This window comes from Chrysochloris asiatica, unplaced genomic scaffold (genome assembly GCF_000296735.1).
Source record: "Chrysochloris asiatica unplaced genomic scaffold, ChrAsi1.0 scaffold00040, whole genome shotgun sequence".
Lineage (NCBI taxonomy): Eukaryota > Metazoa > Chordata > Mammalia > Afrosoricida > Chrysochloridae > Chrysochloris > Chrysochloris asiatica.
This window is the reverse complement of record NW_006408558.1, coordinates 9,452,310-9,469,241: the sequence shown is the minus strand read 5'-3', so window position 1 is coordinate 9,469,241 and position 16,932 is coordinate 9,452,310. Positions and strand designations below refer to the sequence as shown.

The window sequence follows — 16,932 nt, the reverse complement described above, 5'->3', positions numbered from 1 at the left end:
ATATGGATATTATCCTATCACAGACAGCATTGTACTTCAAGATGATGATGAATGCAACACCATTCCTCTTGAATTTGTTGGTTCTGATGTAGTAAATCCTAGATTGTCTAATTTAATCAAGAGCAAATGATAATAAAGGAAGAAGTCCAAGGTGCTTTGAAGGAATTGGGAAAGAACAAGGCACCACGAACTAACTGATGGAATAAAAATAGAAATCTTTCAGGACAGTGAGGCGGCACTGGAGGCAAAATTTCTTTTCCAAGAAATTTGGAAGATAACTGTCTGGCCAACTGATTCCAAGAGATCCATATTTGTGCCCATTCCAAAGAGAGGTGACCCAGCAGAATGCGGAAATCATCAGACAATCTCTTTGATATCCCATGCAAGTAAAGTTTCACTAAAGGTAATACAGAAAAGGCTGCAAGCATACATTGATAGAGAACTTCCAGAGGTTCAAGCCAGATTCAGAAGAGGTCATGGACCAAGGGATATCACTGCTGATGTCTGATGGATCTTGGCTGAAAGCAGAGAATATCAGAAAGATGTTTACCTGTGCTTTATTGACTACACAAAGGCTTTCGATTGTGTGGATCATGACAAACTATGGACAGCATTGTGAAGTATGTGTATTCCGGAACACTTAATTTTGCTCATGAGAAATCTGTACCTGGACCAAGAGGCAGCTGTTCGAATGGAACGTGGAAACACTGAATGGTTTAAAATTAAGAAAGGTGTGTGACAGGGTTGTATTCTTTCACCATACTTATTCAACCTGTATGATGAGGAAATAATCCAGGAAGCTGGATTATATGAAGAAAAACATGGCATCAGGATTGGAGGAAGACTCATTAACAACCTGTGATATGCAGATAATACAACCTTGCTTGCTGAAAGTGACAGGGACTTAAAATACTTACTGATGAAGATCAAAGACCACAGCCTTTGGTATGGATTGCATCTCAATGTAAAGGAAACAAAAATCCTCACCACTGAACCAATAAACAACATTCTTATCAACTGAGAAAAGTTTGAAGTTGTCAAGGACTTCATTCTTCTTGGATCAACTATCAACACTTAACGGAAGCAGCAGTCAAGAACTGAAATGACATATTACATTAGGCAAATCTGCTGCACAAGACCTTTTGAAAGTTTTGAAGAGCAAAGACGTCAGCTTGAGGACTAAGGTACACCTGACCCAAGCCATGGTATTTTCAATAATCTCATATGCATGTGAAAGCTGGACAGTGAATAAGGAAAACCATAGAAGAATTGATGCATTTGAGTTATGGTGTTGGAGGAGAATATTGAAAGTGCCACGGGCTGCCAAAAGAACAAACAGATGTGTGTTGGAAGAAGTGCAGCCAGAGTGCTCCTTGGAGGCCAGGATGGCCAAACTTCGTCTCTCATACTTTAGACATATTGTCAGGAGGCACCAGTTGCTGGAGAAAGATATCATGTTTGGTAGGGTAGAGGGTCAGAGAAAAAGAGGAAGCCCCCCAGCGAGATGGATTGGCAAAGTGGCAGCATCAATGGGCTCAAGCGTGGCAACAATTGTGAGGTTGGCCCAGGACCGACAGTGTTTCGTTCTATTGTGCATAGGGTTGCTAAGAGTCGGTACTGACTCTAATAACAACAATGTATAGAAGTCCTGGTGTGGCACTGGAGGATAAGTACTCAACTGCAAGGTCAGTTTCAACTACAAGGATAGCAGCTCAAATTCACCAGCTGCTCCTCGGAAACTCTGTATAGGGTCACTGTGAGTCAGAACCATCACAACAGCACTTAACAACAATAACGTGTCGGATCTGGCTCAACAGCACACAAACACAACATCAACAATGCCTAGAGTATCCATCTTTATGCATTCAATTTCATTTATGATGACTTCCAATTTTTCTAGATTCATATTTCATATATTCCAATTTCCGTTTACAAATGGATGTTTGCAGCTGTTTTTTCTCATTTTGAGTTATGCCTCATTAGCAAATGAAAGTCCCGAAAGCTTTGAGGAGGCAGCTCTTTCCCAATCATATGTTGAGTGCCTTCCAAGCTATGGGACTCATCTTCCAGCACTATATTCTGACAATGTTCTGATACTGTTTATAATGTTTTCATCCTCCAACACTATACTTGACAGTGTTCCTTTCTACTCATAAGGCTTTCAGTGGCTGAACATTCAAAAGTGGTCTGCCTCTCCTTCTTAGTCTGGAAGCTCTGCTGAAACTTGCCAACCATGGATGACCCTGCTAACATTTAAAATATCGGTAGCATAGCTTCCAGCATCACAGCAACACACAAGCCACCACAATACAACAAACTGACAGATGAGTGGCTGTATAGACTTGTATGGAGGGTATTTCATGAAACAATAACTCTCACCTGGGGACACCTGAGCCTATGAAGAAGGACATAGCCACAGAGGTCTAGAGCTGAGAGTGAAGCATCCAACTGAGATGAAGTGAAAGGGTTGTACAAGAACACACAAAGTTGCAGATGGTACACATTTGACCTAGCCTTGATGGCTTGATAATCAGAACTCAACTAGAGGAAGATAAAAAAAAGAACAAAACAAATTTTGATAAAGGAAACAAGGGTAAATTGCTACAATTTGATGAACTTGGTCTATACTCATGGAGGTAGTAACTCTAAATACCAACAGAGAGGGAAGGAGTCTTCACATCAAGTATCAATGCTATCCCCTCTGTACACAGGGTAGATAGGAATGGGCAACTTAGACATTGGCTACCTAAAATGAGGGGGTGATAAAGGCACAAATTGACCAGCTTACAAGATTTCAAGGGGGAGCTTAGTGTAATAGTGTGTGAGAAAAGAAAGTGTCCCCACTGAATAGTTTTCATTTTGTCTAGATGGGTCTGGTTAAAAGAGATGGGGATAAGATTCTTATGATTCAAAAATGAGTAATTGTTATCATGACTAATTGTGACTGTCACAATTGTAAAGGTAGAAGTTTTGCAACAAAAACAGGGGAGTGGTTAATCTTACAGTCCAGAAACAGAGGCCCCCTAGGACCATTAAGGGAGAAGAGCACAAGCAGAATACGAGACTTTATCCAGAGAAGCAGTGACAACAAAGATGGAGGCAGAGATGGGGACATGGAGGGAGGGAGCAGCTGAGGACTCTAGATTCATGGGTAGTAAGGGAATAAGAGATGGCGGCAAGGAGGGCAGACTTGCAGAACGTGCCCTTTGGTGGTGTAAATTATTGTATATGCCTAAATGTTAAAAAAAAAAAAAAAAAGCTAAAGTGAATAGAGAGAAATACTGGTAACTGATGGTACATTGTTGTTGTTGTTATGTGCTGTGGAGTCGGTTCCAACTCATAGTGACCCTGTGCAGGGTTTCCGAGGCTGTAAATCCTTACGGGAGCAGAAAGCCTCATCTTTCTCCCGCGGAATGGCTGGTAGTTTCGAACTGCTGACCCTGCGGTTCACAGCCTGATTAATAACCACTACGCTACCAGAGCTCCTCTGGTACATGAAGGGGATTATAATCATTGTAATGAAACAAGGTGTATGATGTGTTGAATGTAAAACTGATGATCTGCCCTGTAAACTTTCACTCAATCCACAATAAAAAACCTTAATAATAAAAAAAAGAAACAATAACTTTTACATTTTGATATTTTTGTTTAATAAACCTTTCTATGATTTTGTCGCAGTACTTTTGACTTACCCTCATACAATAAAATGAAATATTGGCCAGTCCTGCATCATCTTCAGGATTGTTGTTACACTTGAGTTCAACCACAAATGCAGCCACTGTGTATTCTGAGTGTCTTTCCATCTAGGGGCTCATCTTCCAACACTATAGCTGACAATAATTTGTTGTGTCCCATAGGGTTTTCATTGACTCATTTTTGGAAGTAGGTTACCAGCTCTTTCCTCCTAGTCTGGACACTCCATTGAAACCTGTCCTCCATGGGTGACTGTTACAGTCAACAGAGAGCACAACTCAACAGCAAGAACAGGTTTATTCAAGACAAACCTGGGAGGGGCTTGCTGACCAGGGTCAGAAGCACTCTCCTGTACTGGCTGAGGGTCTTGGCAGGGGGTGGAGCTTAGGAGGTGTTAGCTGTGGAGGAAATGGGCTTTTGTGAGGTCTTGCCTGAGGGTGGAATTTGGAAGGAGCTAACTGGCAGAAGGAGCTCTGGTAGCGTATTGGTTACGAATCGGGCTGTGAACCTTAAGGTCAGCAGTTCGAAACTACCAGCCGCTCTATGGGAGAAAGATGAGGCTTTCTGCACCTGTAAAGATTTATAGCCTCAGAAATCCTGTACAGGGTCACTATGAATCAGAACCAACTTGATGGCACTTAACAACAACTGGCAGAAACTGGGAAACTGAAACTTAAGGAAAATAGACGTTTAGGAGAGTTGTGGCAATTGGTCTCAAAATAGCTGCACTCCAGCTCCCTCCCTCAGTGACTCTGCTGATAGTGAAAATATAGGTGTCATGGCTTTCTGCACCATAGCAACACACTTACCACTACAGTACATACAGCACACTGACAGGTTGTAAACTATTCCATCCACTATAGCATAAAGGATTTTCCTTAAGAAAGGTTTACGATCAAGCAAACAAATACATGCAAAGGCTTACAATCAAGCAAACAAATAAATTTTGTCTTAGCCATTTACTAGTAGTTTAATATTGGACCCAATGTTTTTATGTTCCATATTATATTTGAGCCTCAAGGTCGGCGGTTCAAACCCACCAGCCACTCTTCAGAAACCCCAGGTCACTATGAGTGGGAACCAACTTGATGGCATCTAACAACAAAACATTCTCTAAAACAGGGATTTCAGTAGCCTGATACCTTAATACCATCGTTACAGCAGTGTTAGAGCTGAGAGTGTTAAAAAGCAGCTTTAGATCCATTGCCGAAGAAACCAAGGCCACTCAGTGAGGTGAAGCAGAGTTTCAGATTTTATTAAACTGGCTGGCTCAGAGGAGCTAACTTCTCCAGATTCTGAGCCCTGAGTGCAGGTCAGTACAGGCTTATATGGGGTCAGAATCAGGAGGGACTAGGTTGTGGTCCTGTTTGAGGACAGGAGGGAAACCAGAAGATTGCCCCACTCCCACCCCCCTCGCTTCGCTAGGTAGCCTGATTAACATTCTAGCTTGTCTCCTGGGAGGAGAGGGCAGTTAATGTTTTCTGGGAGGGGTGTTTAACGGTTTACCTTTTCCTGTTCATCATTAGGATAATTATGTTTAATCTCAGCCCTAAAACAGAGGGGTGGTTCCCATATTTGTCTGTACTTTGAGATCACCTGTTGTTGTTAAGTTCTGTCAAATCAGTTCCAACTCACAGTGACCTTGAATAGGATTTCTGAGACTGTAAATCTTTGCAGGAACAGAAAGCCTCATCTTTCTCCCAGGGAACAACTGGTGAGCTCAAACCACCAATCTTATGGTCCGTAGTCCAGTGCTTATCCTACATATCCACAGCATTCTCATTTGAGATCACGTCCTGGTGTGGCGCTGTGGGTTAATGTGCTGGACTGCAAAGTTGTTTTAAACCACAAGGTCGGCGGTTCAAGCTCACCAACCCTATACAGAAACCCTATACAGGTTCGCAGCCAACTCAGGGGCACTTAACAACATGGAACTTCTGGTGTGTGTCCATGGAGTCCTGGTATGACACTGTGGGATAATGCGCTGGACCACAGGGTCAATGTAGACCGCAGGTTGGAGGTTCAAACGCACCAACCACCCTTGGAAACCCTATGTAGGGTCACTATGAATCAGAACCAACTCAACGGCATTAAACAACAACAGCAAGGGAGCTTCCTGGTGTGGCACTGTAGGATAAGCACTGGACTGCTAACCACAAGGTTGGTGGTTCACACCCACAAGCTAGTCTTTGGAAACCTGATGCAGGGTCGCTGTGAGTCAGAAGTGACTTGACAGAACTTAACAGGGAGCTAAAAAATAAAATCTGAATGCCTGTGCCCCAGCCCCCAGAAAGAGTGGCCTGGCTTTGGAACTTTAAACAGTTCCTCTATTGATGCTACTGTTCAGACAAGTTTAAGAAACCCTGACATAAAGTCTGCTGTGAACTGAGCATTCGTATTTGTGGAATGTACTATGTTGTTGTTAACTGCCATCGAGGTAGTTCCAATTCAGGGCAATCTGTATAAGATTTCTAAGGAGTGACTGGTGGGTTTGAACGGCCAACCTTTCAGTTACCAGTCCAGTGCTTATCCTACAGTGCCACACCAAAACTCCATATGACCTAGCAATTTTATTCCTAGGTAGATACCCCAAAGAACTGAAAGCAAGGACACAAACAGATATGCACACCACTGTTCATATCAGCACTAGTCCTAAGAACCCAAAGGTGTAGAAACAATCCTGGTGTCCATCACCAGATGAATGGATAAAAAAGTGTGGCCTGTCCATACAATGGACTATTATTCAGCCATAAAGAGAAATGAAGTATTGACACATGATATAGTACACATGACCTTGAAGACATTATTCTGAGTGACATAGGTTAGACACAAAAGGATACATTTTGTATGATTGTACTTGTATCTAGAACAGGCAAATGCTTGAAGACAAAAATATATCAGTAGTCCCCAGGATGGGGGAACTAGGGAGTATTGGACTTTTGTGTGGAGTGATGACAAAATCTGGAAATGGGTTATGGTGAGAATTCACAACATGATGGATATAATTGATGTCACTGAATTGTCCGCGTAAAAATGACTGAAATCGCAAATGCTTTGTTTTACATATATATATATATATATATCATTGTTATGTGCTGTGGAGTCGGATCTGACTCATAGCAACCCTGTACAGGGTTTCCGAGGCTATAAATCTTTACAGGAGCAGAAAGCCTCATCTTTCTCCCGCGGAGCAGCTGGTAGTTTCGAACTGCTGACCATGAGATTAGCAGCCCAATTCCTAACCACTACACTACCAGAGCTCCTTCTGACTCATAGCGAGTCTGTATAGGGTTTCCGAGGCTGTGAATTTTGACAGAAGCAGAAAGGTTCATCCTTTCCCCAGTGGAGCCCCTGGTAGCTGGAGCAGCCCATAATTCACTAACACTACCAGAGCTCCTTCATATATGAACTAAGTAAGACAAATCAGTGCTTGGCACATACTAGGTTTTCCACACCTTTTGTCTCCCTTCCCTTCTCATCTGTTTATTGCAGGGGACAGAATGAGATTCCAGTAATGACTACCAGTCATGGCCAGGCACATAGGAGAATGCAGAAAGCTTTGGTCTCCTGTGATGGTATAACCCATGGAAAGAGAAGTAGAGAATGAGGCAAAGATCAGGCACACTGCACGGGGTGACCCACGGAGATCCAGTTCTAGGACTGATCAGTCTGATTTCCAGCGCTGTACTGTAAAGCCGCAGAATGCTAATTGTAATGTAACCTTGGAAACCGGAGTGCACAGTGTGCTCCCTCTGGGGCCAATACTAGAGTGATTCAGGAATACAAAGGATAAGTCCGAGGCAGGGTTTCAACGAGTCCTGAGTGCTCTAGTTTTTTGGCTTTTATTTTTAACATTTATTGCAGTAAATCCTTTGTTTGGTGTTCCTTGGATCAGCCATCTGAATGTATCAAAGTTCCAAAAAGTTGAATATGCAGTTTATGGATCTCAGTGTTCTTTAATGGCTTTGGAAGAGAGGCTCTGAATTCTAAGAGATGACAGAACCACTAAGATTTAGAAACAGGTCCGACTCCCCTTTCCACAAACCAGGACTATAATGCTGCCATGTTTCAGATGGGGCAGGGTGGTTCTAATATTATGCTATGAGTTTTTTACATGCTTACAAGTAAAAGTAATACTACATGGTTTTCGGCATCTGGAGTTGAGGGCTAGAAATCGTGTGTGATGCATTGAGGTAATATTTTCTTTATGATTCAGAGTAAATTCTCAAATTTCACCCCATAATATAATAGAAAACATTTAAGATACTGAAACAAATTTATTGGTCAGTTTCATTTTCTTGACCCAAGAAGCCTTATGGAGTCAGGCTGAGCTTTCTTAGAAACAAAAAACCATTACAAATTATATCTTCATAAGACTAGACCTCCAGCCTGCTGAGGTTTTAAGACATGCATTCTGAATAAGAGAAGACTCTTTTCTTTTCAGTGTAATTCTGTACTTAATGGGGATTATGGGAGTACTTTGAAAATAGCATGGCTTTTTTTTTCCAACAGAAAACTACTACAGATAAAAACACCCTGATTTTGATACTGAGTTGTTGGTAAAAAATAAAAATAGATGTATTTGCTACAGGATAATACACTGGACTGCAAGGCTGGTTTCAAACGCTAGGTCGGCACTTCAGACTCACCAGCTGCTCCTCAGAAACCCTATACGGAACCCACTCTATGACACTTAACAACAACAACAATTAATAAATGTTGTTGTTGTCAAGTGCCATCCATCGAGTCGATTCCGGCCCATAGCGACCCTATATAGGGTTTCCAAGGAGCAGCTGGTGAGCTTGAACCGCCGACCTTGCAGGTCAAATGACTTTACAGTCTGGCGCATTAACCCACAGCACCAGGGATCTTTATTTATTAGTTAGCACTAAATAATGTAGAGAGTCCTGGTGTGGCGCTGTGGGTTAATGCGCCAGACTGCAAAGCTGTTTGAACTGCAAGGTCGGCAGTTCAAGCTCACCAGCCGCTCCTCGGAAACCCTATACAGGGTCGCTGTGGGTTGGAACCGACTTGATGGCACTTAACAACAACAACAAAATAATGTGGAGGTTTCCCCCCAATAACCTAACACTGGCATTGAAAATTTGTGAGCCTGAACCACATTTCCATCACACCCAAATTTTAAACTTCTTGGGTTTTGTTTTCTTTTTATTGAATTGACTATAATTCCTTATCATAGGTATCCAGTTTTACTTTAGCATTTAAAAGTAGAATGGCATTTATCCCAAGTCTGTTGTATCTTTTCTGGTTTTGTCCTACTTGTTTTAAACTCTGAGAGAATGGTCATCTATGAGAACGATTAAAAACATTAAAATGAATTCCTTGGTTTGCTATATTATTCTTTACTTTTTCTATATGTTTGAAACTTCACAAGGGTAAAATATTTTTAAAAGACAAGCAAAAAATTTACAAAAACAAATTACTTCTTTTTGCTATCACCTTTTAGTTCCGTTTGAATTTATTTTTGTTGTTAAGTGCTATTCAGTGGGTTTCTGAGGAGTGGCTGGTGAGTTTGAACCACTGACCCTGTGGTTCAAACCAACCTTTTGGTCCAGTGCACTATCCTGCAGTGCCACAGAGGCAGGACTCCTGAATTTGTTAGAACTTAATACTTACCACACAAGGGCTGCATTTTTGCATATCAGAGAATACAAGGGTAAGTATAGTTCTTGCTCAGGAAAGATCTAATTCTGGTTAGTTTACGAATAGCACTGAGTGAGCCACCAGCTGGGTTCTGAACCCTGGTCGCCTCCAGGTATGACAAGCATCCAGGATGCATAAGTACCTTGTTGGGGTCTGTATGAGACATGCATATTTGAAAATTGAGTTCCAGAGAAAGGGTTTCAGGATCTCATTTCCTTAGTGTTTCGAAAAAGGATCAGAAATACCTACTAACCACTGCATATTTTTGACTGCTTTCTTTCTCTTTGGTGGTTGCAATTCTTGGTCTTCCCAAAAGCTGATCCTCTTATCAAATGGATTGCTTTTTTCTCATGATCCGAAATCGGTCAAGACCCTGAGCTTTGGGCATGAACATGTGCTATGGCTATTTGGTGCTGAGATGGCAGGGTGAATACCTCCTAGCCCTGCACAGCCCACATGCAGGGTGACAAAGCCATGTCCTTGTCCACGTTCCTAGCCCCACGTCCTCTCTATCCGGCCATAATGCACAAGCGTGCCCTTTGGTGAGCCATTGTGATCTTGAGCCCATTCCCTCATTGCCAGTAGGTTGTAAGGGACACTGGTAGTGTGCCAGCTTTTAGCAAGAACATCCATCTCTATACAAACAGTGTTTTCTGCCTTCTGTCTCCCACAGGGTCCAGTAGCATCAACCACATCAGCCTTGTCTGCCCTCTCCCCTGCACCTGGCCTTACTCTGCCCCCTCCTCCACCCCCGCCTCCTGGACCACCTCCACTTTTTGATAATGAAGACAGGAAAGAAGAGTCCTCTCCTTCCCGCTCAGCTTTATTTGCTCAGCTTAACCAGGGAGAAGCAATTACAAATGGTGAGAAAACAGGACCATGATGCTATCTCCCTTTGCAGGCACTCCGATCGTCTAGAGATGCACATTGATGCATACATCATTCCGTCCCCGTCCCTATTCAACACACGGGGAACTGCTGCTAGGAAATCAGATGCATATGGTATGCTTGATCTCTGACTCAGTGGACTTTCAAGTGGAACAGAAAGGCATACCCAAAGACTCTGGGTTCTAAATCTGCCCCTGTACTGCATCACCACCTCAACCCCATCATCTATCTACAAGGAGCAAGACCAAGTGAAAGGAAAATGGCAAGACAAGCAGTAGCATTCCTGTCCTCAGGCAGTGTCCAGACTTGTCAATGAATTCCATTCTTTGAACTACCTCTGTCCTCATGAAGAATGGCTCATTTATAAAGAAATACGGCCCACATACACTTATTACCATCATTTATTTATTTTCAAATTATCCATTGCTCATGAGGGTGAAGGTAGTTCGATTATGTATATCCCCAGACAAATCCATTGTTGAGTCGATTCCATAGGGACCCCATAAGACAGAGTAGAACTGCTCCATAGGATTCCCAAGGCTGTAAATCTTTATGGAAACAAATTACCACATCTTTCTCCTTCAGAATAGTTGGTGGGTTCAAACTACTGACCTTTTGGGTAGCAACCCAGTGTTTAACCACTGTGCCACCAGGGATGCATGGGTGTTATGTGTGTAATCCATCCAAAGGTGCCTTGCAAAAAAGGCTTGATCTATTTCCAAAATCTCAGCCAATGAAAATGCTGTGGAGCACAGTTCTACTGTAAAACACACAGGGTCACCATGAGTCAGAATTCATGATAACTGATTTTATAGATTTGGTGGTGGTGGTTATGTGCTGTGGAGTCGATTCTCCTGTATGGGTTTCTGAGGCTGTAAATCTTTACGGGAGCAGAAAGCCTCCTCTTTCTCCTGTGAAACAGCTGGTAGTTTCGAACTGCTGACCTTGACATTGGCAGCCTGATTCGTAACCACTACACTACAAGCATTTATATATATATACATATACATATATCATGTTGTTGTTGTTGTTAAGTGCCGTCGAGTCAGTTCCGACCCATAGCGACCCTGTACAGGGTTTCCGATAGAACATTTAAAAACACCCCATCCCCCACTGGTGCTGTAGAATAAGCACTGGACTGTTAACTTCAAGGTCGACAATTCAAACCCACCAGTCACTTCTCAGAAGAAAACGGAGGCTTTGTGCTCCCGTTATGATTTACAGCCCTGGAAACCCTATACATGGTCTCTCATTAAACAGAATTGACTCAATGGCGGTAGGTTTGGCTGGCACATTAGGAGTCCTGGTGGTACAGCGTTGGGCTGCTAACGGAAAGGTCAGAGGTTCGAACCTACCAGCCATTCTTTGAGAGAACTATGAGACTGTCTGCTTCTGTGAAGATGTCTCAGAAACCCTAAGGAGCAGTTCTTCTCTGCCCTCTATGGCCTCTTTGAGTCAGAACCTACTCGACCGCACTGGGTTTGGTTTTGGGGAGGCAATGATTACATGCTCTGCTGTGAATTGAAAGATCAGCAGTTTGAACCCACCCAGGAGAAGGAACAGGTGACCTGCTTCCATAAATTTTACAGCCAAGAAAACCCTATGGGGTAATTGTACTCTGCCACAAGGCTTGCTTGGAGCCAGCGTCAACTCAGTGGAATACAACAAACAACAACAGAACATCTAAATATATTTCAGGATTGGAAACACATGCATTCTACAAATAAAAGTCATGCAGCCAAAAAGTATATGATAATGTATTTTTGCTTTGATGTAAGTGTCCCTGGGCTCTGGGCTAAGAACCCAACATTTGTCTTAGCGCCTAACTGGCTTTGCTGTCCCCTGTGAATATCATCTGCAAAATAAAAGATTGGACTGGTAACCCTAAAGTCAGTTCTATTCTCTAATACATACTTACTGGGATGCTACATTTAAGGAATGATTTATTCATGAGATAAAAAATAAACTGCACCCTCCAAGACCGAAACTCAAAGGGAACACATGAGTAGGCATGTAATTTTGCTGGTGACCACATTCATCTACTGATGAGTGGAAGAGGGGGAAAGGCAGCAATGAAGATATGGACCATGTTCAACCATGTTCCACAGACTCCCATCAACCTGGAGATGAGAGAGAGAAGAGGAAGGGCTGGTTGGTCCAAAGTGTGGTGAGACCTGATGACTCTTGAGCCCACAGACAAAGACATAACCATGGAAGGCTAGAGCTGAGAGTGAAGCATCTAGCTGATAAGAAGTGAGGGTAGATGCACAAATAAACCCAAAAAAGGAAACAAGTGTAAATTCCTACAATTTGATTAACTTGACCTATATTTATGGATACAGTAGCTCAAAATACCAACTGAGAGGAAAGGATTCTTCACATCAAGGATCAATCCTATCCCCTCTGTATATAGGGTAGATAGGGATGGGCAACTTAGACATTGGCTACCTAAAATGGGAGGAGCTATAAAGGTATGAAGTGAGTGGCTTACAAGTTTTCAAGAGGGAGTTTTGTTTCAGAGTGTGTGGGCTAGAATCCCCACTAAATAATTTTCATCTTGTCTAGACAGGTCTGGTGAAAGGAAATGGGAATATAATTCTTATGATTCAATAGTGAATAATTGTTATCATGACTAATTGCAACTGTCACAAATGTAAAGGTAGAAGTTTTGTAACAAAAAGAGGGGAGTAGTTAATCTTACAGTCCAGGAACAGAGAACCTTAGGACCACCAAGGAAGAAAAGCACGAGCAGAATGTGAGACCTTATCCAGAAAAGCAGTGATACCAGAGACGGAGGCAGAGATGAGGACATGGAGAGAGGGAGCAGCTGAGGACTCTAGACTCATAGAAAGAGAAAGCCTGTGTGCTGGCATCCAGGTACTGGTGGTCAGGAGACAGGCTTGCAGAATGTGTCCTTTGGTTGTTTAAATGATTATATATTCCTGAGTGTTTCTGTGTACATCCCCTCCACACACACACACACACACACACACACACACACACACAGAGGGAATGGAAACAAATACTGTTGAACGATGATGCACAGAGGAGATTGTAATCATTGCAATGAAACAATGAGTGTAAAACTGATGTTCCCCCATGTAAACAATCACTCAGTTCACAATAAAAACTTAAAAAAAAAAAAAAAAAAGAAGAAGAAGAAGAAGAAGTGAACTACAGGAACTGTTTGATGAGGTGGTGTAGTTTTTTCCTCCAGAATTTTTATCATCCTTAGCTTCGTAAAGAAGAGCTTTACAGTACTTGTATCAACTCTATCTTTATACAAGTCTCATGCTGTATCTTAAGCCTGAGAAAGCACTAGATTCGTATGAAAAGATCCTAACCACAAATTCTCGTTCAGTTTACAGCATATTGATATAGAACGTTAGGGATATTTCTCTCTGCATAAAACATACAGAAATGTGTCTCTGCATCATCTTTCTAGGGCTCCGGCATGTCACAGACGACCAGATGACACACAAAAATCCCAGCCTGCGAGCCCAAGGAGGACAGACTCGATCTCCAGCCAAAAGTCACACCCCAGGCCCCACTTCTCCCAAAGCTCCCACTCCTCAGAAACATGCTCCTGTGTTCGAGTTGGAGGGAAAGAAATGGAGAGTGGTGAGTGATGCCCACAGATCTTTCATTTCTGACACCATCTGACAAAAGGACCAGTAGCTACCCACTTACCAGGATCTTAAGGATTTCAGAGCAAAATGATAGAGGCAGAAGGCTACCAACTAGAAGAGAAACCAAGCCATCTCTGAATGCTTCCACACGCTCTTAACCAGGCAGTAAGAGAAACCTGCAGGGACATTAACCATTAACCTGTGGGGAAATGTGTGTCCCATTCAGCTATAGGATGTTTGGTTATATCCCACTGATGGAGACACACACATAAGCAAGCATACCCTACTGCTGCCACTCAACAATCTCAGAGTAAATTGTGTGGACCAGACAAAGGTACTCTGAATATCAATGAAAGGTGATGCCCCTTGCCCATGAAGCGGCTTCCCTAAAGATTGAAGACCAAGAGGCAAATTGTCATTGAGTAGTTTCTAACTCATGGCAACCCTGTGTGTGTCAGAGTAGAACCATGCTCCGTAGGGTTTCTAGGGGCTGATTTTTCACCAGGCCTGTCTTCTGAAGTACTTCTGGGTGGCCTTGAACATCATCCTTTCCATTATCAGCTGGGTGCATTAAATCTTGACACCACCCAGGGATTCAAGAAAGTGGTCAGAAAATACATGGTGCTTAGACCTCTGTGTGGCGCTGTAGGATAAGCACTGGACCACAAGGTCAGTTTCAATCACAAGGCCGGTCATTCAAACTCACCAGCTGTTCCTCAGAAACACTCTACAGGGTTGCTGTTAGTCAGAACCAACTCGATGGCACTTAACAACAACAAGACCCTGTGTGTTCCTTCACCAGCCTATTTGCCCAGCTCCAACTAGACAGAGTCTGTTGTACTGCAGCATCATTTATTCCAGACTCAGCCAAAAGCTGTCACATTCCCACTCACCCCACCCATTACATTAGCCTGGGTGCCTGACAATCTGTCTGTTTGAAAATTGGCACTGACCTCCCAAGCAGTGATTTTTATCTGTTCTTATAGGTACAGTGACAAGGTAAGACGTGGCTTAGACTGTAAGAAAATGGTTCTGCCAGAAAGACTATATTAAAAAGCTATAATTAATGCTGAACTGCATAATGCAGAGTAACTTCAGTAAGCAGTGGACTCAGTCCTCATATTTTGCATGTGTTTTCATTTTAGGAATACCAAGAAAACAGAAATGACCTGGAGATCGCAGACACTGAGCTGAAACAAGTGGCTTACATTTTCAAGTGCAACAAATCTACTCTACAGATGAAAGGGAAAATCAATTCCATTACAATTGGTAGGGCAGACTCTGGCTCTCTCCTTACCATAAGATCTTTTTTGTAGAAGCACACTGTCATGTATTCAGTGGAGTTTGTTTTTGTTTTTTGTTTTTCCAGACAACTGTAAGAAATTTGGCCTTGTGTTTGACAATGTGGTGGGCATTGTGGAAGTGATCAATTCCAAGGACATTCAAATTCAGGTAAAAGCAGCCCTTACAGCCATGCTTTGCTCCCTCCCTCCACTCTGCCTGCAGGGGGCGCCCTTGATCCCCTTGTCTACCTAGAAAACTATTTCCTTACCTCAAGCTACTGCTCTCCTCTGCTTTCCTCTGAGGGTTTCCTCTAAGAACCCCTTTCGTATTTTTTGGTGTGACCTGTGACTGTAAAGTCAACTCCAGTACATGGTGACCCCACATATGTTAGAGCAGAACTGTGCTCCATAAGGTTTTCAATAGCTGATATTTTGGAAGTATGTTCCTAGGCCTGTCTTCCAAGACACCCAGGGTAGACACAAGTTTCCAACATTTCAGTTAGCAGCTGAGTGTGTTAACCATTTGCACCAAAGGCTCCCCTTAGTGTTACTTCCCCCTTTCCGATTCTTTTAACATCTTCCATTTTGCACTACAATTACTGGTTTACCATTGCTATTTCGAGACTAGAAATGGTGTTTAATTAGTATTTATAGCCTCAGAACTTTGCACATAGTTGTTCTTGTTGTTGTTAAGTGACATCAAGTTGGTTCTGATTCATAGCAACCAAACCTGTATAGAGTTTCCAAGGAGCAGCTGATGAGTTTGAAACTCCGACCTGGAGGTTCAAACTCACTTTGCAGTCCAATGCTTATTCTACAGCAAGCACCACACCAGGACATATAGTGGTGGTGATGGGTGGGGATGTGCCATGGAGTCGGTTCATAGTGACTCTGCATAGGGTTTCTGAGACTGTAAATCTTCACAGGAGTAGAAAGCCTCATCTTTCTCCCATGGAACAGCTGGTAGTTTCAAACTGCTGACCTGGAGGTTAGCAGCCCAACACGTAACCATTACGCTACCGGAGCACCTTAGGACACATAGTAGTGTCCAGTAAGTGCTTGATGAATGAGTGATTGGAATGAATGAATACAGATACAACGAGGGTCTCTTAGCACGCACCATCCTTCAGAAAACGTTTTTAGCAGGAGAAAATGGTTCTAGATAAAGAGGAGCTTTATAAGGAACCAGTGAGATTAATCTGAAGTACAAACCAAAATTCAGGGTCACTATTGAATTTACAAGACAGAAGAAAATCTGTATCTCTGCAATGATTTTGATTTTGCCAAATGGGATTTTACCATAGACTGAAAGTGAATAAACTTCGGTGCTTCAATCAACTCTAACTTCTATCTCTGTTCATATTGTTAATGACCCTTTACTCTCTGATGCTTCCCACTAATGTTTGTTAACATTGGTTTCTAGCTCTTTCCCTTTTGCTTGGGCAGGCTCTTGACTCCCGCCATCGTTATGTGAGCTCATTCAATTGTACAGTTTCCATCTTACTGTCACTTGGAGACCTGGTGTGGTGGTGTAGGGTAAGCACTGGACTGCTAACCATGAGGTCAAATCCACCAACCACTCCTTGGAAAGTGCTGGACTGCAAGGTCAGCAGCAGTTCAAGCTCACCAGCCAAACTGGTTCACTGTGAGTCAGAACCAACTCAATGGCACTTAACAACAATATTTAATGGGAATAGCCCTCAACTAAGCATCAAGGAGCTGAAATGGACTGGTGCTGGCCATTTTGAATCTGATAACCACATGGTTTACTATGC

At 42.6% G+C, this 16,932-nt stretch overlaps 1 protein-coding gene across 1 annotated transcript in view; it reads left to right on the top strand.

Annotated features, from left to right (window-relative positions):
- Positions 1 to 16,932, top strand: part of CAP2 (CAP, adenylate cyclase-associated protein, 2 (yeast)) — a 207,510-nt gene that overhangs the window by 177,539 nt on the left and 13,039 nt on the right. The window contains exons 7-10 of the mRNA XM_006861016.1: positions 10,031 to 10,220; positions 13,691 to 13,866; positions 15,020 to 15,143; positions 15,244 to 15,326. Of these exons, the coding sequence (XP_006861078.1) occupies positions 10,031 to 10,220; positions 13,691 to 13,866; positions 15,020 to 15,143; positions 15,244 to 15,326 (573 nt within the window). The remainder of the gene's footprint in view (positions 1 to 10,030; positions 10,221 to 13,690; positions 13,867 to 15,019; positions 15,144 to 15,243; positions 15,327 to 16,932) is intronic.